The 27,318-nt window shown below is 28.3% G+C and overlaps 1 protein-coding gene across 2 annotated transcripts; it reads left to right on the forward strand.

Moving 5' to 3' along the window:
- Positions 1-11: 11 nt before the first annotated feature.
- LOC107455162 (heterogeneous nuclear ribonucleoprotein 27C) lies at positions 12-27,318 on the forward strand. Of its 2 annotated transcripts, XM_016072633.3 has the most exons (13): positions 30-167; positions 1,504-1,544; positions 5,153-5,319; positions 5,407-5,445; positions 6,271-6,369; positions 8,181-8,229; positions 12,657-12,739; positions 16,672-16,945; positions 19,343-19,363; positions 20,178-20,288; positions 23,324-23,500; positions 24,998-25,060; positions 26,819-27,318. In XM_016072633.3, exons 1-13 carry the CDS (start codon positions 118-120, stop codon positions 26,950-26,952), a joined length of 1,308 nt encoding a protein of 435 aa, XP_015928119.2. In that variant the 5' UTR covers positions 30-117; the 3' UTR covers positions 26,953-27,318. The 2 variants fall into 2 exon arrangements, with proteins under 2 accessions (XP_015928120.2, XP_015928119.2); XM_016072634.3 differs by lacking the exon at positions 19,343-19,363 and having other exon boundaries at positions 12-167.

Genomic DNA, 27,318 nt, shown 5'->3' on the forward strand with positions numbered 1-27,318 from the left:
TCTCATTTTGACTGTAACCGAATTATATAAAATTATTATTTGTTGACGACCATTTTGCTGTAGTTGGTCTTTCATTTTTGATCCATCCAAGAAATTTGACTATTTTAAAGCTTAAAAATGAAAATAGATTCCAATAACGAAGAAAATATTCAGAATGAAGAAGCGGGGTTTGTATATCAAATACTTTCATAATCGTTATCTTTTATTGTTTCGGTAGTTATGATTTCTGGTTCAAAGATACGGCGTAAAAATAATAGAAATATTAAATAAGAGCAGATTTGTTGTATTTAAATCCAATACTCTCATTAACAGTACTAGAAAAAGTACATTTATTAATATCTTCTTTCTTGAAAAGTTTTTCTGTTATTTGCTTTAAGATATTTGCATTGAATTAAGTAAGCAATTTTAAGTTTAAAATTTTCTAAAATGTCCTTTTTTTTCCCCGGCGATTTTTTTATTTTTAGAAAACAGAGATAATGCGATAAAATCGCATTATAAATAACAGGATAAGGGAGAAGTTTGTATATACAGTATAATCTCCTAGTTACAGTACCCAATCTAAGGGACACACCATTCTTGGGGAGTTTTCAGTATTGTGATCTGTGGCAGAATGATCGCCAAGTCTAGGTAGCTTCCGGGTAGCGGTCGGTGAGAAACTTAAAAGAACATCAAGAAAGAAACTAACTTTAGTGGTATAACTTGTAGCCACCACTGGGCAAACATCTACATGTTTTTTTTTTTTAAAAATGCAATCATATTAATTTTCATGTGGTTTTAAAATCAAACATCAAGATTCCTATTATGATGATTTTTAAATTTAATAGTGAGATTTGAATATCACACATTGAGATTTATTATTCTCACTAGTTAAAAAAATAAAATCTTGCATCAATGTTTTTATTGAAACGTTAATAACATTTTGGGGATAAATGCATTCTACATACACTTTTTATCTTGTACAAATTTCAGGCATTTATATAAATATTTAAAAAGTGTATTTGCGTATAACACTCTTAGATTTCTATCTGCATTTTTGGTTTTTTATTACTCATCCCTGTGGTATGATTCGATGTTGAGTTTTGCAAAAATTAAAATTTGCTTAAAAAAATGTGTGCAGTAAATTAAAAAACCCAATCTCCCCCGTTTTGAAAATCAAACATCCTCATTTATTGAAGAAAAAAACATGTCATGTTTGTTGATAGAATGTACATTTTTTTCTTTAACTCTGAAAAACATTAAATATCATTTGTACTTATTAAATGGCAATCTTAAAGTTAGGTCTTCATATTACTAAGAACCCTAATATGTGATAATCTAATATTTAGATCAAAATTAAGGTGTTTTTTTTCCCCCTGCATACAGTATATTTATAATATATTTTTTATTAATTACATTTTAGTTTACATGTTTTTTAAAAATTTTTTTAAATGAAATAAAATTATTTTTCTTAAGATTTTGATCGATAGAATTGCAACTTTTTGATTTTATAAATTTCTTTTATAGAAAGCTGTTTGTTGGTGGTTTGAGTTGGGAAACCTCACAAGGTAAAAAACAAGTATAATAGTTTTTATTATTTTCAGTGATGTGTTGGGTAATAAACTCGCACATTGTACCTCGAAAAAAGATCTAAATCACTTGTTGCATTCTTTTATTAGCTGCTGAAAGATAAGAATGATAAGTTTAATCTGATGGAATATAAATGAATTTTCCATTCTGTAATTTATAAATTTCCTATTTGCAGGGAATATAAATGTGTAACTCAGTTACAAAAAAAAAAGTCAATCAGTTCTAATGATCTTTGTTAAAATAACTCTTTGTGTCATTTACGCATACACCAATTTTTAGTAACTTTCATTTTTTATTTTTTTTTAACATTTAAATTGTGTTTTAATGGTTAAAATTTGGGTGTTGCAGAATAACGCAATATGTTAAGTTCATAAAATTTTTATATCCATATGTTTTTTTGCTTTTTTTAAATAATATATTTCTAAGAGTAACTTAGATTTATTCATTTAAAGTCTGCCCAAGAGAGAGGAGTGTGATTGCCCAAATACAGTAAAATCTCTTTTTAATGAACACTAGATTTTCCGACATTTCTATTTTTTGATAACCCGGTTAACTCTGGCTCAAGGTGCCTTGGCACATGTTTCATCATGACTGTTGCATTTTAAGGGTTCAACCAGTTCGACAGATTCCGTCATTAGTGGGGGTTTTTTTCTTGAAGGACTTGTGCTATTAACCTTTATATAAATTAAATTACTATTGTGATGACAAGTCTAGAAAATAAAATAAAAAACTAAAAAGAAAAATGCATTACCTTTTTCTCTTGACATTGTGTTCTTTATGGTAGAAAAATAAAACATGTGCAAAACTTCTAACCCTTAGGCTTTGGGCCTACATCTCGGGCGTTTGTGTCCAGTCTTAGGATCTCAAGTCTCCAAAGCAAATTCTTAGCCTTTTTTTAAAAATAAGTATATGAAATGGTGGTCATATACATAATTTGCATACCGCTCTTATAATTTTCCAAATCAGTGATTTTGTAGTTTAGTGTATTGAGGTCCTGCAGTGGACTGATCTTTAAGACACTGTTCCCAGCAGATCACCTAAGTCAAGCATCACTGGCAGGGGTCAGTGTGTGGGTGGTTGACCACTTGGATCAGTCCGTGTAGGAGCCGAGGGTGTGCGGTATCGGTCCTTGTTAAATTGTTCTACCCTAAAATGCAGGTTGTGCTTCCGAAGCAGGGGTGCCATCGCCTCTGCAGAGGACCAAAATGGTGATGGCATGTTTCGGATTATCTTATGGGATGTTTCCCAGACTGTCACCAATGGCCCATTGTGCAGCTCTAGTGTGCCATAAATGAACTACAGCTACAACAAGTGTATTGAGTTTATCATATTTCCATTTTAAAATTTCGTAATATCTGATGAACAAAAAAATAAATAATAATAATTGTTAATAGTGTGTTTGCCAAGTTAAAGTTGCTGATATAAACCATTCTTCACCCATGACCTGTGGGATAATATTCAGCCTCATAACAAAAATCCAGACTGAATTCTGTTATTTTTTTAAGCAAGCTTCAGAAACTTCTTGGCAAAAAAGGCTTCAGAAAAAATTAATAAATGACATTTGTTAAAAATGTTAAATTAGTCATTCGGTCAGTTTTAAATAAAATAGATTAATATGTTATTTTGAAATATTTGGGGAATGAAAAAGTTATTTATATAAATTTAATTTAATGGATGCGCAAATTTAAATAGTTTTTTTTTTAATATTATTGTTTTGCTATTATATATTGTTACGCTATGCTGAGTCTTAAGGCTTTTTGAATTTCTGAAGTTGGCATGTAGGCAAGCATTTTTTTAAACTTTTTATTATACAATAATTATGTTGAGTAATCATACTAATTGTTAGTTGTTTACTTAATGTACTTCAAAAGGTCTCTCGATAACCGGCAATGTAAACTTTTTGACCTGTCCCTTGTTTCATGGGTGTCGGAAGAATCAGGGTTCTACTTTACCATAAATAAAGATTGGATTGGCGTAAGAAATACTAAAAAAAAGCTAACTGTTATTCAAATGAGCAAATCTGATTACATATTGGTCCTTAGACAATAATGATTGCCTTTAACATAACTCCATAACACGAGACCTGACATCAGACACTGATGTTATAAATGTAACAGAAACCTGATTTTTCACCTCCGATTCTCCTAGCCTACTTTTAGGCAAGCTTTGTCAGGAGAAGATGATTCTTAGTCGAACTGGGAATCAGGCGCGTGATGATTAGCTCTTAGTGTTACATTGTAATTTCATCACCTATCCTTACAAGATGGAGTTCTAAGCTTCAGGAATATTGTTAATTTGACAAGCCTTTTTTCAAATTTGTGGCGTCAGAGAATGGCTTTGGGATACCTTTTTTCAGTCCTCATGCAAATAGAGTGTAAGGACCATGTACTATATGAAAAAATCATTATTGTTTCTAGGTTAAGTTATTAGTTTGCAACTCTATCAGTTTTTGTTTCCCCTTCTCTATCCTCTTTACACCAGATGGCTTCAAGTCTTTTTTTCCAGACGCCCCTGTCCTCCATTTGGTTTTGCTTTGCACAGGTCTTGGTGCATGTATCTTTGTCAAGTAAATCTCAGACTTCCTCTTTTGCATTTTACATCAGGTGCCCAAGTAAGTGCAATGTTAGCTTGGCTGTCACGTTTTTGACGAAGGATATGTCTAGCCCATCTCCATCTTCTCAAAATTTCCTCATATGTGATAATTTTGACTTTATTGGTAGATCTTTGTTTGAAATTTTTAAAATTATTCTTAAAAAATTGCTCCAGTTTTTCTCTCTTGGTTTAGCAGAGGCTCCAATATTCAGCACCATACGAAGGTATGGAGCAAACAACAACTTTAAAAACATTTATTTTGTGGAAATTTTTATATTTAAAGCTCTCCAACATTTTTGAAAGCTTCTGAAACAGGTTCTAGCTTTTATGATTCTTTGGTTTATACATTATGTTTATGTTTACTGTGCAGCTTTGAGGAGAACTCCTCTAGATTAAAAGTCTGGGGCTGTCTTCTACCATGGTAATAAGTGAGAGCATGTGTTAAATAGGGGTGAAATGGAGGAAAGAAGGTGTCGTTTGGTTTAATCATGTTGATCAATGCCAAGATTAAGACAAAACTATTCACCACACACCCCTATCCGAAGTGACTTTTCCTCATAACCATAATAACCGGCACGATGCTAGGCGTGTGTCTGAAGGATTTCCCCCGAAAACTGGACGTTATGTTAGTTTTTGCTTACTCATTATGAAAAATTTGCTGAATGCTCTATTTTTAAATTAACAAAGTGATTTGAATGTAGAGTGTAACATTACTGTTTGCAAATTTTAGTAAATAAATTAATTAAAATAAGGTATCAATGAACAAAAAAAAACAGAGTTTATTCAGTAGATATTTTAAGCTAGTTTAAGACTGATTAATTTTGGTAAAATGTTTCATTTTAATTTCCTTGCTTTAAAATAATTTCACCCATAATAACTTCTGATTTGTTCCCAGATAGTTTGTTGATTAGCTAACGTAACAGCTTTTTTCCCCTTTAATTTTGTTGTTGCTCTTTTTCTTAACTGAATGTAAAGGTTAATATTTTTTTTATAGAAAAGCTTCAAGAATATTTTTCTCGCTTTGGAGAAGTAGTTGATTGTGTGGTTATGAAAAATAATGAGACTGGCAGATCTCGTGGATTTGGTTTTGTTACTTTCAAAGATGTAAGCTGCGTTGCTAAAGTGTTATCCAATGGACCACATGAAGTGGATGGCAGAACAGTGTGTTAAGCTTTATAAAAAATTTCATTTTTTGCATTTATTAAACATTCTTTATTTATTTCAACTGTCTTTTTCTTTTTTTTAAAGATTGATCCAAAAGTTTGTAGCTCAAGAGATTCTCAGCAGGTACATATTTTTCTGATTATTTTTTATTTGTATCTTATTCTATATATGAGGTTCCCAAATGTTTCTCACAACTTTAGTATACAGTGCCCGCCACCTATTATAACTCTTATCCTATCTGAGAACATTTAGATTTATTAGTAGACTGGCTTTATAAATCGTTTTGTCTACACTCGAGAACATTTCCAATGTTAAACTTCACAAATACACTAAAAGCTGAATCAATATTTTATCTAAATTTTCTTCTATTTTATTTTTACCGAATCTGCATTTGGCATCTCAATTAAGCATGAGCTGTATTTTTCAAATACGAAAGGTTTCGAAATATACTATACTTAAACTTGTCATAATGAACTATCAGTGGAGCCAAAATCTTTCAAATAATATGTTTGTGCTTAAAGTAGTTTTCAAAATGAAATATAGATGGCAGCATAAAGTCACGTGAATAGTAACTGTTAATTTTTGTTTTATGTATATGTAGTTTAGTTCTCTATGTGTTTTGTCTCAATAAAGTTGTGTAATTAAAACCGGCATGGTAAGTGATTATTTTCCCCGAAACGAAGAAACCTTTTTCAATATATTTTATCATATTGCAGCAGTATTGTTGGTAATAGCGATTGCTATAGTAGTTGATTTGCTTTATGAATTATTGACTAACCAAACATTGTCTCTCTGCAACATAATTTCTTTACAGTGAGTTTCTTCCTATAACAAAATTTTTAATTAAAACATTCAAAGTGCTCGCACTTACCATTACTAAAAATATGGGAACCCATGCTCTGTAATATTTATTCTGAACTTTAACCTTCTATCTTTTTTCTGAATTAGGGCAAGAAGGCAGGCCAATTCCCAAAAGTATTTCTGGGTGGACTACCTCCAAATTGTACGGAGACTGACCTCCGTAGTTTTTTCTCAAGATATGGAACTGTAAGTTAATTAAAATGTGTTTTTTTATACTACTTTTTTCTAATCTGTGGCATCTTTCAAGCTTAAGCTTAGCAATTAAATATAACTTTTATCCTTCCATTATTATTATAATTTTGCATTTTTATGTAATTTTTATTCCACTGCTTTCTTTTTACTCTTGTTTTATTCTCATGTAAAATGTAGGTGATCAGTGAAACAACCGTTTTGTCTTCTTTTTTTTTAACATTAAAAAAAAATTTTATCTATGATTTAAGCCAGGGGTGTCAAACTCAAAAGCTAATTTGGGCCAAATAAACAATGCTTAACTTTAGGTGGGCCGCAAAAAAATTTAATGTTCATAGAAACAAATATTTTTATTTTGAATTGTAATAAACATGTATAAAGTTAAATTATTGTTTACGTCCCGATACGTGACATTTCTTCTCTGCTGTTATCTTTTCGATTTCGGGAGAAATTTTATTGGCCGAGACTACTTTCAAAATTGACCCAATGTGAGCGTTATTAATAAGGTTTCGGACAGAGACTTATTTTCATTCATGACAGAAAATAATTGCTCTCACTGATAAGTACTTCCAAACTTTGAAGTGATTTCATACACGAATTTTCGAGTATTTTCAAACCTTGCTGGTAAATATTCGTGAAATTTAGGCACACCCACTTCACTGAATTTTGCCTTCAAATTTGAGTCACACTGAATCTCAATCACTTTCATTTGCATATAACTGGGTACTGAGTCTATATTTATTGAGAAAATCGAAGAAAACAAACAAAATTTGTCTTCCAAAGAATTAAAATCTTTAAACCTTGTTTCAAATTCTGTTCTAAGATTTGAAATTTTTTCTGCGTATTTTTGATACGATGCAGTATCCCTGGAATGGCAGGTGCCGCAAGCCAATTAGAATTTTACATTTTCGCGCGTACAATTTAAAATGATCCGTATAGTTTATAAATAAAGTGTATTATAATTTTATATGCTGGTTTCGTTTCTAATTCACATTTCTATTTTATTTTTACTTTGCTTCGGATATATTGACTGGGCCACTATAATGTTCATCTCGGGCCGTATTTTGTGTTAACACTCATTAACATCAATGAGTTATGGCAATATAGCAATAAGCCACTCTTTTTTCCAAGGGTGGCATCCAACTGTTTCTTTTCCTGAGAGGTACTTTAAATTATTCAGGAATTTTCATTAGGTACAATACCATAAAACATCTTATTGTTCACTTGGAAATAATTTGAAGATGTTGCTTATCATTATATTGCCCCAAGAATGATTATATGATTAGTATAGTATATTTTTTCTTCACTGAGTAATTTCACATTTTCTGCTTGAAATGCTGAGATGTTATTGATTTTTTAGTTTCAAATAAGCTTGGATATTAATAGTGTAAAATACTATGTGCCTTTCCTTATTGTCTTTTTAAACTCTTACAGTCATTTGAATTGAGTGTTTAGCATAATTTTTTAATGTCGTGCTAAAATTATATTTTAATCGAAATTAATTTTTTTCTCTTAAATATAAATACTTCAATTATTCTCATAAATAGATATCAAGTTAGAACCATGATTGCTTTAAAACTTAGTCTTTCTTCCACATTCTTCACTAAAAAGCTTCAAAATTTGAAACAGAAATAGTTAATATTATATTTATTTTAATCTACCTTTTTGATATTATCCTGTCTGAAAGTATATTTTAAGTTGTATTAAATTATTTTTTTAATACTTAAAAAATGATAAATTGTAATTGTATCAATTTCATAGTGTCAAGCTTTTTACAATTATTAATCAATTTTATTTATTCAATGCAGGTTATTGAAGTTGTTTTAATGTATGATCAAGAAAAAAAGAAGTCTAGAGGTATGCAGAAATTAATTTGAAAACTTTTTCTTTTTTTAATTATTAGGTTACATTTTTATTCTATGTTTCTAACAGAGCACTTTTTAAAATTAAAAATAATAATTAATTAGTTCATCAGTGCTTTAATTCATTAGTTCAAATAAATTTTGAGCTAAATTTCCCTTTTAGAATTCATATTTTACCTGATTAATGTCGTTTTAAACTGTTCTGCTAATTACATTCTGTTTAAATCTGGCTCCAGCTATTTATTTTTAAAAAAAGCTTTTTAAGCATTAGAGAATTGGTTAAAGTCACTTGTATATGAGCATAAATTTCCAGAAGAAATATCTTCTGCCTATATGTTAATCCATTTATTCAATGTCTTCTCTGTTAGACTTCACTCTAAAAAATATTTGATTTGACCCAATATGCAATCAGAATTAGACATTGTTACGCAATTGATTTTTTCCATCTTTTGTTTTTATAGAAAAAAATTTTCTGACAATTAAGGCTGTATCATGGTAAAATCAAATGATTTATCCAGCAAAAGTAAAGACTACTTCTTTTACTTGGCAGAGATTTGAAATTTTTTGGTGAAAATATTAAACTATATTTATTGATAAACAACTTTGGGACTGCCTGTATCAATAATGATTAGGCATGGGCATTTCGAATATGACTAACTAGGCTGTATCTTCGTAAAATCAAAAGCTATGACTACTTCTCTTCTTAACAAAGATTTTAACATTTTTCATGCAAGTTTCACCATATTAATGATGAACTCTTATGAATTTATGAGTTAACAACACTGGGGCTGCCTTAGGTTTAGTTCCGAAATTGACTTACATTTTTAAAATCAATTGGGGGAAAAAATAACTGAATGAGAGAATTGTATGATATGCTGCATTTTTGTAAACTGCAGAATTTAATTTTACTCAGTTGTAAAATTAGTTTCAAGGTTCATCAACAGATGGCAGGAATTGAGAATAATTATGAAATGCTTCTGAAAAATCACCATTTTTATGTGCATTCACCATATGAATCACCATTTTCATGCTCAAATACTTCAATTGGAATAATCAGTGATAAATTTTTAAAATAACAATGTTTTTTAGTTTAATTACATCTATAATTTTAAAGTATAGTTTTTAATTTCATTTGCCGTCATCTAATTTTTAAACAGGGTTCCCACAGTCCTTAAAAGTCCTTAAAAACTGCTTAATTTTTATTTTGGAAAATAAGAGCCCTTAAAAGTACTTAATTTTGGTATAAGGTTTTTAAAAGTCTTTAATTTTTTAGCATCACTAAGGATAAGCAGAATGTTACATAAAAATTTAAATCTACTCAACTAAGAGATCCTTAGCTTTTAATAATCATTTTATTCAGTTAACATTGCAACTTAATATACTGTTTTTTAATTTTTGTTCAATTTTTGGTTTGTTTAAAATTAGTTCATGGGTTTTCACCAGAATGTTTAGTAACATTATGTAAAGTTAATTCATAATAACATGTTTGGCTGGAAATAATTTTGTTAAAGTTCATCATAAAAGTTGTTATAACACATTTCCTGTCTAGTAGCGAAATATAAAAACTTCCTGTAATAATTTTTCAATATTTTTGCCAATTTTGTTTATTTACTTTTTTTTTTAGTATACATGAAAAAAATTGCAAATCTTAATTTTTGCACTTAATTTTACAATTCAATTTCAATGAAATCATTAAAAATGGAATACTAATTAGTTTCATATGTTAACTTTTATATTATAAATGATGTTAACTTTTAACAATCTGAAATTTTTTTCTTCAAAAAACCCAACCCGGGTTTGCAAAAATAGCCTGGTACTTCTTTGCCGAGCCCTGTTAATTAATACAATTATATCAGTGCGTACATTATATAATAAAATTATTTATTATTATTGTTTTTTTATTGATGTTTTTAGAAAGGTAAATGATTGGCACTGTCACTGGTGGCATAAGTCCTTAATTTTTCAAAAAGAGTGGGAACCCTGTTAAACTTGGTAAAAATAAATGATTTTGTCCAATAAGCAAGACACAACATTCTATCATCTTTTGATTCCAATGATTTTTCAAACTATCCTACCATTTTTGGGAAGATTTAATGTATATGAAATGCAAAAAAAAAAAGAAAAATTGAGAATTTAGAAAGTATATTTATGATGAGCTCAACTCTTTTGTCAGATGCAACCTTAGCTTTTCGAAACTTTTCAATCAATGAATTGCATTCAGCCACAGATATAACGATGTGTTAATCTCATAAGTTCCTTACCTCCTTAAGAGGAGGCTATGCCATGTAAGTAACTATTCGTGGCAAATTCTATTTTGAATTTTGAGAAAAGTGAGTTTAGCTTAATCTGGAGTTCAAGTGTTGTAAAAATTATTTTAAAATAATAAAATACTTTCAAATTGTTGTAGAATTATTTCCTTTCTGCTTAATGCTGAGTAATCTTGCGGTAATTTGTTTAGATTTTGATATTTCAAATTTTTTTCTTTCAGTATTTGAAACATCATGATTAACTTTAGGCTTACCTGAACTCTTTATTTTAAATTACTTATGTAGGTGGGTGAGAATTTTCCATGAAGGGTTTCTTTTGAAAAATATTTTTCAAAATATACAAAAAGTTAGGACGGAATTGGGCTGTGGTGAAGCATTTTTGCTATAATTTGAAATTATTACTTTTGCAGCATTTGAAATTTCATGGTTTACTCTTGGTTATCTTAAATTCACCTTTTTTTTTGTTTTTAAAATTTTAAATTATGGAGTTTGAAGGAAATTTTACCATGAAAAGTTTTTTTCCGCAATTAATGTGTCCTCTTAAAGTTTTTTTTCTTTCTAGTAATAATAGTTCTAATAACAAAAATTACAAAAAAAAGGTTTTCAATTCTTGATTTAGTTTACATTATTGTTTATGACTCCTGTAGATAAAGTAAACATTTATTGAAGATGCCATTTAAATTTTTTAAAAAAGAAAGAAAGAAAAAAACGTCTAGTTTATTATAGCTAAAATTGCTCATTCTTTTTTCTATGTGCTGTTTAATATTTTTATTTCTGTGTAGCTCATTTTGAATGTGTAGGTAACCACAGACCTGGAAATTTTATCTAACAATTTTAAAAGTATTTTATTTATAGCTGTACACAGTAAATAGATTGATAGGTCTTTGACTGCATCTCATTGAAATTCAGGTTACTAGTGTTAAAAAAATAAAGCAGTTTGTTTGTTTTAAATATTAGGATGATTTACACTATCTTTTTGGCTGAATATTCTAATGATTTTATCATAGATTGGTTGTATAACTTTTACATAAAAATATATTAATATTTATGATGTAAAAAAAGTTTTGTAGTCCTCTAATAAATTAACCTTTTGATTTATACCTTATTATTAAAAATAAGATTCATAGAAGATTTTGATGTTAAGATTCTCAAAAGTTCAGTTCATTTTGAGAATTTTATTAATGGAGTTGCATTAAAATGCAACAAAAATTTCCATTAGTTTTAAAATTATTCTTATTTTCAGTTGAATATTTTGATAATGTTATTATAATAGTGTAATTAACTGTTTAATATATTTATATTAATTAAATTTTTAATTAATAATTATGATTTTCACAATTTTCTTGTATTTAAAGCATGTATTTTATGTTATTCTGTTACTTGTTTTTATGTATTCTTTTTTTAAAACTAAGCTTATTTGCATTCAAACATTTCTCATTAAAATTATTTAAGTTAATTATTGAAATGTTTAGTTTTAAAATTGTAGTTCTAGTCTGATAGGTACTTCAGAATCATAGATATATTTATATTATTTTATATGTCTATTTAAATAACAAAATATGTATTATCTCGTCAAATTTGTTGAAGGGGAGAAAAAAAATGTTCTTAATAAAGTTATTTATTATTCAATCTCTGTATAGTTATTAATTTTGTTTTGGATGATTCATTTTATTTAATTTTAAACTTGTGGTTCTCTTTAAATGAATATAGAATATAATATGTCTAATTAGAATATATTTTACATTCTATAACTATATCTTTTATTGGAAGTTTTAACGGTTGTGGGGGTGACTAAAATTGACCATTTTTCTATTATTAAACAACAAATTGAGCGGTTTGTGAGTTTGAAACTTTCATATTAGTGTGTTACATTTAATCTTACTAACCATTGGAGTTCTGTGCATTAATTTAAAGAAGTTTGAGATATTTATCTGTTCTAAAAAATATAGATGTTAACTTCGTAAATAACCGATGTCAGATTAGTTTTGCCAAAATGATTAGGTAATGAAACAAATATTATAGTTGTAATTTATCTACTCTTTTAGAATTACTTTTGCAAATAAGCTTGGATTTATTGTAGTTGTACATATTTTTATCTTTGACTAGTTTCTTTATATTAGTAATTAAGTAGATACGACTTTTATCATATGGATAGGATTTGGATTTTTATCGTTCGAGACAGAAGACAGCGTGAAACAAGTATGCGCTGAGCATTTTGTGAAAATCAATGGGAAGAAGGTGGAGTTATTACCCTTTAATATTATATTTATTTATATTTTATATTTATTTGCTTTTTTATTGCAGTGAACATCTGGAAATCATTTACTTATGTTCAAGAAGACATAGTGCTTCAGTAATGGTGATATTTTAGCATTAAGTTTATTTTATACTCTATGGTTATAGCCGAAATCTAGTTTTATTTGCTGTATTTTTATTAATGGCTAGCATCTTTGCATATAAATGATTCACAAACAATATCTATAAAATATTGCATCTATTTCACAATATTTCTTTGTTTTCTGCTAATTTTTATCTAAAAAGTATAGCTATCACAAAGCTTTTTTAAAAAAAATGGTAATATTTGTGTACATTACAAATTTTAGTATATTTTTTCAACGAATAATTGAAAATTTCTCATTTTAATGTTTTTAAAATTGTAATTATGTAGCATGTTAAGTGATAAGATAGGAGTACCACATTTTCTTTCCTGAATTTTTAGAAATGTTTTACAGTTGAAAGTTTGTTTATTGAAACAAAATAATATTTTTTTTTCTAAAAAATTTTCTGCTTTTGATCTAACCTTCAAGATAAATGTAATTAGTAAAATATTAAGTACCTAATTTAATGTTTTACTAATTATGGTTCCTTTTTTGCCATTTTAGTCTGTAAAATGAGAATATTTGTCACTAAAAAATGGTATTGACTTTATAGGCTGGAGTTGTATATTTTTGATGATACCAACAGAACATTTGGTATCATTCTGCTCCTAGACATATTTTTTTGTTTTTTTTTTTTTTTTTGGCAGTTTGGTTGCTGGATACAATATTTTTGATGTACACAAATAGTAAATTTTTTTTAAAGCTCTGGTGATTAATTTATCTTTGGTATTGTAGCTAAAAAAGTTTTTTTAGTGTTTTTATTAGCAATATAGTTATTTAGCATACAAAATGAAGAGCTTTGAATTAAAAAACTATCAAAGACTATAAATTTGTACAGTACACCGTAAAATGATCGTTATAAAATTATATCTTGTATTTAAAGATTTCATTAATTTGAAAGACTAAATTTAAATTCTTAAAATATTTTGAAAGATTTTATTTTTTGAACTCACTTATGAACTTTGACTTTTTCTCTTAAAATTAAAAAACCTTGATTTAACTAAAGCAGTTATTGAATTTTTTACACAATTTAAACTTTAATTTAATTTACAATGCATTTTTTTAAATTAAATTTCTAAAATGATTAAATATTTCTTATTTACTTTTTCCATTAAGGATTTCTATTTTCTGGATTCAAACATTTTGGAATCTAAACTAATATTATGAATCTGAATGATTCTAAGTGTAATGTTAACAGAAGCAATTTTATTTTGGTTTTCAATAATGGAAATATTTTTGGATTTAAAAGTGAATATTGATAATTATATTCAATTTGTTTGGTATCTGGTTCTAACCGGTTAGTGTTAAATTTAGAATAGCATTTAAATGTCATTATTTTTATGAAAAATACAAGTATTTTTTTATGTACTATTTGAATTAGATTTTAATTTTACATTCTGTTAAAACAGACTAAGATGAATATGTATTTTTATGAAGTTGTTTTTATTAAATTATGTAGTTATTAATTTGTTTTAAAAGTACAAAGTGTGATAAAAACATTTTGGAACTGAATTTAACTAATAAAATTAAATTAGCTTAAAAGTACTAAATTTATAAGCATAATTTCAATATTTTTTATTTAATTAGTGAGGACATTAGTTGTTTTCTAACACAATTTTGTATTTAAAATTGGAAGAAAAAATATTAAAATTTTTTTTTTAGTTGTTTCTATTTTGTTCCAAAATTTTTATGGCATCTTGTAGAAAAGTTTCACTTTTTCCCTTATTACATATTCTGTAACTTTAGAATAAGTGTAAGAAAAGCAGTAGAGTAAGTTGTGATTGATTTTTGTAGTGTATATATTATGTTTATTTATGCACTTAGGTTACTTGTAAAGTTAGAATTATTGAAGTCTCAAGAAACCTTAAAAACCATAATAGGGAACATTAGTTTTATTTCCATTAAAGTAATTTGATAGCAATATTTTCTGAAATTATTTCGAGCTATATGCTCCAATTTTATTCAGAATAAAAAAAACATACTCCTTTGCATTTGTTAGTTGCCATACTGTAGATTAGAGATGTAAGGTTAAGGCCTTGTATAAATATAACAAAAAATTAAAAATTTTAATTTTTTTTTTCAATTAATAATAAAAATTACTGAATTGCTCTTTAAATTATATACTGTAATCAAATTCTCTTTCAAAAAAATCAGCATTCGATTATAAAAACTAAAATCTTATTTAAATGTTTGAATTTTCGATAGTTTTTCTAATTTAAATGATATTTTAAGGAATAAAAAAAAAAGCATTAGACTGTTTAAAAGAATTAACAATTTATTTTCCAAACAATTTTTTTTATTAAGAGTATACTTTTAAAAGAGTACAAAAACGTTAGTAAAGAGAATTTTTTATAATTAAAAACTGTGTTTATTAAATTAATGTTCTACACCTAAAGTCGACTATGACATTTTCTTCAACTCGAAAAGTAGAGTTATCAGTTAAAGTGATCTTTTACTGAATTCTTAAAATATAAGGGCATATCAATAAGTAATGCACATGTCAATTTTTTAAGTAAAATACTGAAATCTGGATAAAAATGATTTTTTAACTTCAACTGGCAAAAAGCAGTGATTTAAAAAGAAAGAAAAAAAGCTGTATTGGTTGCATTGATATGGATGAAAACCTGTAACATTCTGGGGATCAACAATAACAAATGTGCATTTACACCAAATTATGCATTATTTCCTGTGAGGATTATCTCCTCAGGAAGCCATGTGACTTGTCACTAAATTATTACTAGATAGGATAGATATTGTTGAAATTATCACTAGATAGCAGAAAATCTCCTGCATGGTTAGAAAATCATTGAGTAAGTCAGCTGCTGTTTATTTTAAGGTAATTTTTGTAGCCTTTATATTATGTAGATAACTCTTAGAATAGATAATTCTACTATACTAAGTATTTCTACTGTAGATAATGTATTTTCTGTAGATAATGTAGTTTTATGTTGATGATTCTACTAATATACCACTTCTTTTGCTCTTGTTCCTCTCGTGGGCATGTTTTTACAACATGTTTGTATTAGATTCTAGTCTATGTAATTATTCTGCTGAGAAATCTAGCAGAGGGATGAAGCTGTTTATATCTGTCAAACTTTTTGCTGCTCGAAATGCCGAACAATAGTAACTGGATTAGATATGGTATTAAAATTATCTTAGCCATGGTCGTGCTGTGAAATTTACGAAATTGTGGTTTGTCAGTGCTGTTTGCCATGCCCCTGTAATAAAAATAGTACTTGCCGTTTTTTCCCACCAGTCTTTTATTTTTGGTGTTGTAAAATATGTAAAAGAGACAAATGTGTTTAGTTACTGAAGTTTAATCTGAGAGACGACAACCTGTTAAAATTGATTAGGCCATGTAAGAAAACCATTAAATGTCATTGAATTTCATAAGGTGACGTCACAAAATGTCTTTGGATCTGCCTATGACACAGTTCGTGAGAAGCTAGGGTACAGGAAAAGTACATTCTCCCTAATCGCCAAAACACTTGTCTACATGCAGTGTTCTAAGAAACCAGTTTGTTACAACCTTTAACATGCATTTTAAAGTTATGCTAAGAAGAAATGAGTTTTTTTACCGCTGTTTCTTTTTGCCATTAATTTCTTTTTTCTTAAATTTGCATTATGTGCATTACTTAATGCTGTGCTCTTGTTAATTGTTGTATTAGATAAATTGAAAACATGGTAATTTTTTTCAGTGCAAAATATTTAATTTCTTATAACACTGTTTTAGGAAACGAAATTCCTTGTTATTATTTAATACTTTATTTGTGTTAATACTGTGTTTTTCAGATTGAATGTAAGCATGCTGAACCACAGGATAAAAAGAGGCCCTCACAAGGTCAAAATGCTGGCCCTTCAAATCAGTGGGGTGGTCCATCTATGGGCCCAGGATGGGGACCTGGTGCTCCAGCTCCAGGTGCACCTGGACCATGTGGACCAGCTATGGGTCCTGGTGGTCCTCCTGGACCTATGCCTGGTCCAATGGGTCCTCCAATGAATAATGGAATGTGCCCACCTGGTGGTTATCAAGGGGGGTGGGGTGCACCTCCTTATGGACCTCAAGGTCTGTAATATTTTTGCTGAAATTTAGTTTTATTTGTTACAGGGTAGACTTTCTGTTTACTACTTTATATTTTGTTTGTGTGAAAAGCTTAAGAATCTTAATGGACGATAATACTTGCAAAAGTTATAATTAAAAAAGGTTGTTTTTTATTTAAATCCATTTTTTTTCATGTACTAATCATGGCTATGATTAAATATATTTATAATACTGAATGCATTTTGAAAACAATGTATACTAAAGCTTTTAGCAGTTCTAAGAAAATGGTTAAAGTGATTATATAATTATTGAACCTACTCACTGGGAAATGTAAATCACAGCTTAGATTCAATTAAAGCATGAATTTAGATCAGGAACATAAAAAAATCAATTATTCTCAATTACTCTTGGCAAAGCAAGTCTTTCTTCATTAACTCAAACTACTTAAGTTTTGAAAGCATTTGTATTTTATTAAGCACAAAATAAAGTTGTATTTAAATGTGCTTAATGAATAGTAAATTATTTTTTGCACACCTAAAGTTATAATTTAAAAGTTTCACATCACTTTAATCCATATATAGTCTTTTTATGTTTTAATTTTTTTGGTAGATTAAACAATAATTTCCATACATTACCCTCTCACAGACCTGAGAATAACGATCTTAAGAACATATTTTTGAGATATCCTGATAAAACATATTTTAAACTTAAATCGATGATTTTTTTAATCAAGTCATTAAAATCATGCCAATTCTGATGCATTATTCATAAGAACTGCCTGTGCTAATTCTAATTTTTGCCATTCTGTAAAGTTTGCTTTAAAAAAAAAAAAAGATGTTCTACATTTAAATAAATGAAAGAAAAAAAATTAACAAGCTCCAATAGGTAATTTCTTGGGTACATTTACTTATAAATATTTAAGTAGAAAACTTCAAGTAGGAGATTTTTTAAAAAAAAAACGAGGATAAACATATTTTTTTTGTGATGTTTCGTTTGACAAGTTTCTGTGAAACAATATTTTATCAAAAAAGCATATATGAGTAAAATAAAAACTAAACCTCATTTGCAGAACCATTCTTTGAATTTAAATGGTAAAAAGTGATTGATATTTTGCAAAGGTTAGGATTAAATAGTTTGTGAGGGACCATTTTTGCCATAAAATATTTTGTGAAGGCTCTGTTTTTACAGTAAAATATCCGTGAAAGGTCCTTTTTTACTATAAAATATTTTGTGAAGCGTTCCCAAACCTTTTTGTAAGGATGAGCCATTATAGTTATAATAGTTTGTATGATTAAATGTAATTTCAATATGTAAGAGTTTGAAGGTGAAAGTTAATGTTATTGTTAGCTCATAGTAAAACTATTTAATTTCACATTTAACTTGTGGTCATCATTCATATGTGAATTGCCTCTCTTATTCACTTTATGAGAAATAAAATGTATGATGTATAAATAAATGTATGAAGAGCTGAAAAAGAAAGAGGGAAGGTTTTTAAAACAATCTTTGGGTTATACAGTAAATTTGAAAAAACATTTTATCTTTGATGAATAAAAATAAATTAAACTAGGTAAAAATATAATGATTAATGGAAAAAGATTTAAGTCATAAAAGTGATGTAAAAAAGAAGTAAAATATTTTTTCTACCCCCCCCCCCCAATTTTAACAATATTTTGAAATTCAAACAACTATGAATTTTTCCTTTTTTGAAAAAATATAATAGTCTTAGCCATGGACCATTTGACCCAACCCAGGACCATGCCCGTGCTCAGAGATAAACTTGTTTGGTGTAGGAATTGCAAGCTTAGGATTAAAATTATCTATAATTAACCTTACAGGGTAAAAATTTAGTAGGATAAAGGTATACTCACATGATAAAAATTATGAAAGATGCAACTCAAACTTATTGGGCATTTACTCCTGTCCACTAGTTTTGTATATAATAGGTTTTGTGTCCAAAATCATGTTTTACTGTCTTTTTTTCTTCTTTTTTTTATTGTTATGAAATTTTGTATTTCTTAATCCCCATTTGTTTATGAGATTAAAGTAAATTAAATTTAAAAACTTTTTTGAGTTACTATCCACGTTGAAATGTAATACTTTCATTTATAAATTTGGAAAACTTGTTTTGAAATTTTATTTTTAAGTAAGAGTTCATTTAAGTAATATAAATCTAATATAGATTTCATTTCACTTACAATTTCTTCTTAGTTAATGAAGTGCTATCTTTGTATTCATCTTAAAAGAAATTATTAATTTTGATATTTTTAATAACTTTAGTTGACATTTTCCATATAGAGGAATTTAGATTAATATAAACTCACTTGCATGCTAATTGTTTTGCTTAAACTCACAAATATTTATCTAATTTTTTTTATTCTCTGGTATGTTAATTGTAATTTTTTTAAATTTATTTTTTTGTAGGTGGCTGGGGACCCCAACCTGGTAAATATTATTTGTGCATGTATTTATAAAAAACTTTTTCAGTAGTTACAGTTTTTTCTTTTTTTTAGCAGATCTAAAAATTTAAAATGACTACAAAGAAACCTGTGTAAGTTGACCACTTAGGAGGCAACTTAATAGTCAACTTAGACTAGAGGTCAACTTTTAAAGGCCAATTTAATTGTCTTTCCCTATTTGGTACCTGATCATCAAGATCTGCTGAGACAGGCCAGGGGTTTGAGTCCTTTAACGTGCCTTCCACAAATTTTTCATTTCTAAAACAGTTTCTTCGTGAAATAGTTCTATAAAAACAAATTCTTCACAAAGGCCGCGGTTGAGATGGGCTGACCCGGTGAAAAGAATTGGATATCAAAGATAAATCGGAAGTCATTATGGAGAAATCTTCAGAGGAAGGCATTGGCCCACATTCGGCTGTCTGGCCGACTATGATGATAATGATAAAACTTCTTTAAAAGCCAAAATTTGAATATTGAGATGTTTTCCTAACAATAAGACACTTGTTTTCCTAATGCCACTGCACATTTTTTACACGTTTGGGATAATTCACTGCACGCGGGATGTTTATGCCATATTCTTTGCTCAACCCACATTGGTCATTATTCCTCTAGCCCATTTTACATAACCATTTTTAGAACATATTGTAATGGTCATATGGATTTCATATTGCTATTTGATAGAACATTTAATATAGCTGTTTTATAGGCTTAAGAAGCAGTTCTTTCCTCTGCAAAATGTTTTAAAATAATTACAGACATGTGTAATTTTCATTTCTTACTTTTTTTATAACAAATTTTAGGTGGCTATGGTCCTGGATATAACAACTGGGGATGTGGACCTGGATATGGTCCTGGCTACAATGGTCCTTCTGGTCCTCAAGGTTATGGTCAACCAGGCTATGGTGGTTATGGTATGTTTTCAAAATTTGTAATGTCAAATCTTTAAAATTAAATGCTCCGAAAAGAGCAAAATTTTAGGAATATTAGATGGGTAGGCTTGTAATCTCTTGTTTTGAGGTATTTAAAATATATATTTTTCAATAAGTTTTCATTGTTATTCACGCCATAAAAAAATATTCTATAATTTTGTGTTGTTTTTTTTCTGACAATTGTAATACACAGTGTTGTCCTTAGGCATTTTAGTAGGGCAGTCTACCCCGCTTGCCCTTTCATCCCTATAAATGCGCACTCCTTGCTTTTTTTTGTAAAAATAAGCTGCCACCTCAGAAAAGTACTTCCCTTTTATTTTTTCAAGAAAAGATTGTTTTTTCAATCATCTGTTTTAATAAAAAAGTCCACTTCTGATTTATTTAGTTATTGATAATTATTAACTTTAATTTTTAGTTTGATTGCTTAGTTTAAATAAAATTTGTCTAATGTTTTCTAGTTATACAGTTAAAATTTGCATTATATTCCGCCTCAGAGATAATCATGTCTTTTCAATAAATTTATTAGTAATTTTAAATGTTAAATTTTTTTTATTTTTAAGAAATGCCTTTTATTTAAAACTGAGCCTCTAAATGTTTATTTTCTTATAATTTTCAATTTAAGATATAAAGAAATCATTAAATTTGGTAATTAATCCTTTTTTTTTTCTTTTTTTTTTTAAGAAAAAGAAGAAAATTTGTACAGAGATTGTCATTTAGCATTCCTTTAATTATTTTTCTAAAGCTTAAAATGTTTCTGTTATTTTCATATTACATATTTTGATAAATTTTAACGGTAGTAAGTGCCCTTTCAAAATTCAAAGAGAGCTTTTCTGTGAGGAGGCACTCTGCCCTTTTTCATTCCTAGGGAGAACTCTGTGTAATATCTATAATAATTGTATGCATCAACTGTAATAATTATATGTAGCTGTTACAACCAATTGTACAGTAGTACTTTATTTATGTCGCATCAAAGCTGCACAATGGGGTATTGGCGACAGTCAGAGAAACATCCTTGAGGATGAATCAGAGGCATTGGTAGTCCAACGACTTTACTGTAGAATAGTTTAAAGAAAACCAATACTGCACACCCTAGATCCATTTACAGTCTGGTCAAAGTGGTCACACTGACCATTACCATTGATGATTGACTTTTGTGATCTACTGGGAACAGTGTCTTATGATTAGTCCACTGTGGCATTGAATCAAGCCTATTAGGGAATTCAATAAGTGTGATACACTTTTTATTTAGGTCTATTGTTGTCTATATGGCATTAACACTAAATTATCTCCAACAAATTGAAAACTTTTATTATTACAAAATGACTATAATTTAGGATAAAATTATTTGGGATTTAATTTATAAACCTGATAATTGGCAAGGAATTTGATTTTGCAACAGTTTTGCCAAGTTGACTAATTATGTTTTTAAAAGACTAAAATAATTTGGTCACTTTCTATGGAATGATTGCCTTTTTATGTTCACCATTAAAACGTTGCACTGTTAATTGTCATCTTACACAGTTTTCACCTTATTTGTTGGCAAATTTTAACAGTTTCTTTTTTCATATTGTTTCTTAGATGTAACCATATTTGCTGTTCAGCTGTAGTTTCAATAAATAAAATTTAATTTTGCTATATTTAACTAGTTTTGTTTCTTCATCGCAAGTAAAATACAGAGCGTTCTGAAATTCATTCGAAAAATTCTGAAGGTGACAGATTATTAAAAAAAAAAAAAACTTTTCTATAATGCTGAAACACATTTTCAGGATACAGCAATTCTTTGAATGAAGATTCTGATTTATTGCTTAAGCTAAAAGATTTTTCAAGATATGTAGAAAATGTTGGGAATTGTTAAAACCCATGAGTTTGGTTTGTTAGGTTTATTAATATGTGGGAATATCATATTATTGCATGATGCATTTATATGGTACAGTAGAGAACCAATTATACAGGATGGTCGGGACCATCGCTATCCCGGATGTCTGAATTTCCCGATTTTCTGAATTACCCAAAAAGTATCATTTATTGATGTTTTATAGAACCCGAATTACAAGGAAAAAGTGTAACACATTTTATAGTGGGGGGGGGAAGGCACTCCTAAATCCAAAAAAAAAAAAAAATTTACCAGAAAAATAACATTTAAAAGAATAAAAAATTCTGCAAGTTTAGACAAGAAAAACAAGATTAAAAAACACGATTTTTAATTAAAGCAGATGTGATTCCACATCAAGAAAAACTTGCAAATGATACCGCACTTCCAAAAAATCAGACTTGATTCAAAAGAAAAAGATTTTATTTTTATTAAGTGATGTCAAATAGATAAATGTATTTTTCTCTTTCATCGTCTGTTCACTGATAAGCATGTGCAATGCATTTTACCCTCCCTCTCGTAAATCAAAGAGAAAACGAAATCAGCATGCCACTCCTTTCAGTTTGATTGACGGCCTAAAAGAGAAAATAAAACTTTCCTCCCCTGCCTCCTCTCGATCTAAAGATCTTCAAGGTCACAGAAGAAATTACGTTTCTCTGGGTAAGCGGGAGGGAAAAAATCTCCCCTTTCTCACATTTTCCTCTACTCAACTTCAACGATGAGTCCAATTTCAGCTTATTTTCATAATCATTCTAGTTTAAAATGGCGGGCAAACCGAGCTAAATTTCTCCCGGTTACCTGGTTACCGGATAAATGGTTCTCTACTGTATAAAGGAATGATAGTTATTTCATATTGTAATAGTGATGTATACACTTTTAAAGCTTTTGAATGTTGTTATTTTTTTTGTCCACTAATATTATTTTTATGAATTTGCTATTTTTATAACTGATGTATTGTGGCTGGGGATTATTTTTTAAACCTGTTCCTTTATATAATCAGGGAATATTATTACTAAACAATGAAAATTAATACTAGAGAATGTTACAAATACTTAGGCGGTAAATTATATAACAGGCTTTTTTTGTCTGGTGTTATTATTACATGTTTAATTACATGAGTATTTTTCTTCTTTTTGTGAAATGTTAGGCTATGGCAATTATGGGTATGGTGGACCCATGCCCGGCCCTGGTGGTCCACCACCTCCCAATCCTCCTGCACCTGGAACTGAAAACTTTTCTGGCCCTGGAATGGGTGGTCCTCCTTCTGGGGGCCCCTCTGGGTCTGGTACATCATCAAGCTCTCAATCTGGGTCTAATCCTTCGGGTATGTTGAAAAAATGTTATTTTATTTATATTTTGTTTCAACAATTGTTCTCTGACTTAGGGTTTTTGAAGCTTGCTCCAAGATTTTCTGACTTTGCCATTGAAACAAGCAGAAAAGGTTTAATTGGTTATGGTTTAAATGTTAAAAGAAGAGTAGAAATATTCCATCCTTCTCTTTTTTTTGTTACAAACAAACGGATTTTTATTGAATTAATATGTTTTCGAAACAAACGTTTCATTTTTTTTAATTAAAATTGAAATTTCATATAAAATATACTTTAAGAAATTGAAAATGTGATTGGTAGCTTTTCAGCTGAACGATCAAACCAAATCCAGTAAAAATGTTCCTTAAGTTTCTAAAACTTGTGATTTTGTTATTCTTTATAATTTTTACTTAAGAAAAGGATAAAGACATCACTATAAATTGGATCTTATATGAAAAATCAGCTGTCAAAAGATTGTTTTTTAAAAGTTTCAGAAATCTTCGTAGCAGGCTCCAAATGCTTTGTGTCGCGAAACGTACCCATATTTTTCCCTTGGCTTTTTTTTATTTTATACTTCCCGCCTTTGTTCAAACTTTCAACAAAGTTGCCCCAAACTATCAAAAGAAAACGTTTTTTTTTTAATAAACAAGAAAAAAAATTATAAATAAATAAAACAAAATTTAATTTTTCAATTTTTATCTATACTTTTAAAATTCACTATTTAGGAAATGTGTTACTTAAAAAAGAAAGATAAAAATTAGGCTTGATGCTGTTTTTTGAAAGCCCTGTCGTCAAAATAATGCTTTCTCGCGAACAATGTGTTATTTTTGTAACTGCTGTGAATATTCAACAGTTGGCCCTCTATGCTATATCTGAAAATGATGCATAATGAAGTGTTAGTGATTTAATTTTTTTAATGTCTCAAAAGTCACTCCTACGCTGCATTATTTGGGCAGAATAAACGTTTGTGAAAATTAATTAGTGCCTTAGTTAGCATTTTAAATATTTTAGTTATCTATTCTGATGCCCAAATAATTTTAACTGCATGATGATATATATATATATTCATTTGGTTGTGATTAAAATATTAACAAACTGTTCCTACATAAAAAATAATTATTTATTTTATAAACAAAGAGATCTTTTTTTTTTCTGTTTGAAGAATATTGACATTTAAGGAAGTGAATGAGAGGCAACTACAAGACTTCATGATTTGGGCAAGCAGGAGGCAGAAATGAATTGTTTTAAAAAAAAATGTTTTGATTGAAATTCTATATTTTATCCCTTATATTTATTTTGATGAATTGACAGCTGTGATTTAGTGAAATCTTAACAGCTTAATTTTAGGATTTTAATTTTCTTTTTTAAGGTTAAATTAGTATTCATTGTTAAGTTTACCATTTCTTATTACTAGTTTTTTTTATCAATTACCATTGTATCTTCAACGATGAGTATATTTAGTAAATTTCCATTTATGTTATGTTTTATTGATATTTTGATATATTTTCTCATAGGAATGGGAAATTATTCTCAAGAACCATCTAACTTTGGTCCATCTAGACCAGGATATGGTCCAGGTATTTATTGTCTTTTATTTAAGCAATAAAATAATATTTCTTATGTTTTCAAAGTTTCAGTTCCTGAAGTTACATAAAAGTTTTGATTTATTTATTTCGTTTTATTTTGATTGCAGTCTTGAAAGAGCATTAGAATTTGCCTATTTTTTAAGGCTAGGAAGAAATATTTATTTCTGAACATTTTGGCTTTGAATAGATCACTAACTATTATTTGTATGTTGTAAATCTCCAAAATGCATTATACATGTTTTTTTTTGTTGAAAATATTGGTCTTGTGATAGTTTTGTCCAAAAAATTAGTTTATATTAAGTTTTAACAGCACGTATAAATGTTTCGTAATATATTTTATGTATAAAAATATGGCATAATTGAAAAATTTATAAAATCTATGCCATTGGTTACAGAAATCAGGGAAATTTTTGAATGGTCGCAATCAGGGCAACAGGTAGACTTAATATTAAAAAAATTCTGCCATGGATCAATTTTTTCGTTAAAAATATGAGTGCATTTTATTTATTTTTAAAAGTAGCTATGGAATTGTAACTATAGAATATGTATTTGAGGCATATTCTATAATCTGAAAATTACTTTGTTCATGCTTGATTCTTAACATTAACATTTTAGAAATTAATCTTGTAATATGCTTATCATATTTTGAGAACCACTTAAAAAAAATACTTTATCTTATTAATATCAACAGTTTTTTTTAATTGCTTCAAATTTTGAATTTTTGAAGAAGAAAAAAAAGCCATGTGGTTTTACAAATTAGACACTGTTAAAAATGCTACAGCTAGCCACTGACAAGTAGAAAAATTTCATGATTTTGCCCTATTATCTATCACATACATACACTCATACTTTTTCTCATACATTAAAAATATTGTATGAAAACTTATTGGACACTTTGTACAAATTGATACAGTATACTCTCGATATCTGGAAAAACCTTGTTATGTCAAAAAAATATTTTTCCCCTTGGCATTATCTGTCCACCCAATGTTAATTTAAATTATTATGTCAAAAAGTTTATGTCAAAAGTTTTTCAAATTTTTTTTTTTCTTTTCGAAATGGAGATTTTTTCTAGAAAAATCACAAGTTCATTATAAACCAATTCTTTTCTATTTAAGGCAAAATTTTTCTTGTCTTACTTTTAAAAATAAAATTGTCATTGTTGTGTTGTATTTAGACTTATAGTAAACTGTCATTACAGAACAAAACCCGTTATCCGGAAATCGGAAAACCAAAAAACCGGAACGAAATTTGATAAATTTTCCCGCCATTTTTTTTAAAAAAAAAAATTTTTTTTTCCTAAGATTTTAGGATTTTTCTTTCTTTTTTGAAAGATGTTTACCTTACCATCATTTTATAAATAATCATTAGTGTATTACTTCATCGTTTTTTCTTCTTTTTAAGATTATTTCCAAATACTTTTTTTTTTAGTTGGGTTTAACAATAAAAAAAACTGCTTTTTGTAGCGATTCAGAAAACTGGAAAAATCAGTTATCTGGAATAGCGATGGTCCCGATCGTTCCGGACAATCGGTTCCCTACTGTATTAATATTTTAAATTTTTTTTTTTTATTCTTTAGGACATAATAAGTTCTGAACTTGTTTTCTCAAAAACTCGCTTTCTCAAATTTTTTTTTTTTTAGCATCCCTTCAACTTTGAGATATTTAAAGTATACTGTGTTTTAAAACTATAAACTTACTTAAAACTGATTTTCTTAATTTGTTATTTTTTTCTACCTTTTGCGCATAGGTTATGGTTCTGGTCCAAACAATTATAATTCTGGAAATTATCCCCCACAAGGGAACTACAATACTCCAGTGGGAGGTCCTGATTCCTCTCGTGGTTCTGGTCAAGGTCAAGGTTACCATCCCTATCGACGTTAAACAAAACCCATGTAGGAGCAAACCGTTTTGTATATTGACATTGTTGTGAAGTTTTTGTTTTAATACGGTTTTGGAAATCATTGTTTCATTTTTTTTCAACGCACCGTTGTTTTTTATGCAGTGTGACCTTATATATCCTCTGAGCAGGTATATGGTAATAAATTTGTAAACAATCATGAAAACCCATGCATCATTATTGAATGTAAAGAGTAATGTTTTGTTAGATCAAATCATTGTTTCCCTTCTTTTATTTTGAATCCAGATATTGTCATATTTTCATCATTGCTAATCTACAAAATTGTTAATTATATTGGCTGTCTCATGTATGGATTTTAGTTTAAATAAATAAAAAAAAACTTTGTAAAA

Source organism: Parasteatoda tepidariorum, chromosome 10 (genome assembly GCF_043381705.1).
Source record: "Parasteatoda tepidariorum isolate YZ-2023 chromosome 10, CAS_Ptep_4.0, whole genome shotgun sequence".
In the NCBI taxonomy this organism is placed as follows: domain Eukaryota; kingdom Metazoa; phylum Arthropoda; class Arachnida; order Araneae; family Theridiidae; genus Parasteatoda; species Parasteatoda tepidariorum.

Excerpts from the sequence above, each read along its gene's own strand:
- LOC107455162 (XM_016072633.3), top strand. The coding sequence starts at position 118 with ATGAAAATAGATTCCAATAACGAAGAAAATATTCAGAATGAAGAAGCG. Across the intron at positions 6,370-8,180 it reads TTTTCTCAAGATATGGAACT|GTTATTGAAGTTGTTTTAAT; the intron begins GTAAGTTAATTA and ends TATTCAATGCAG. Across the intron at positions 25,061-26,818 it reads TAGACCAGGATATGGTCCAG|GTTATGGTTCTGGTCCAAAC; the intron begins GTATTTATTGTC and ends TTTTGCGCATAG.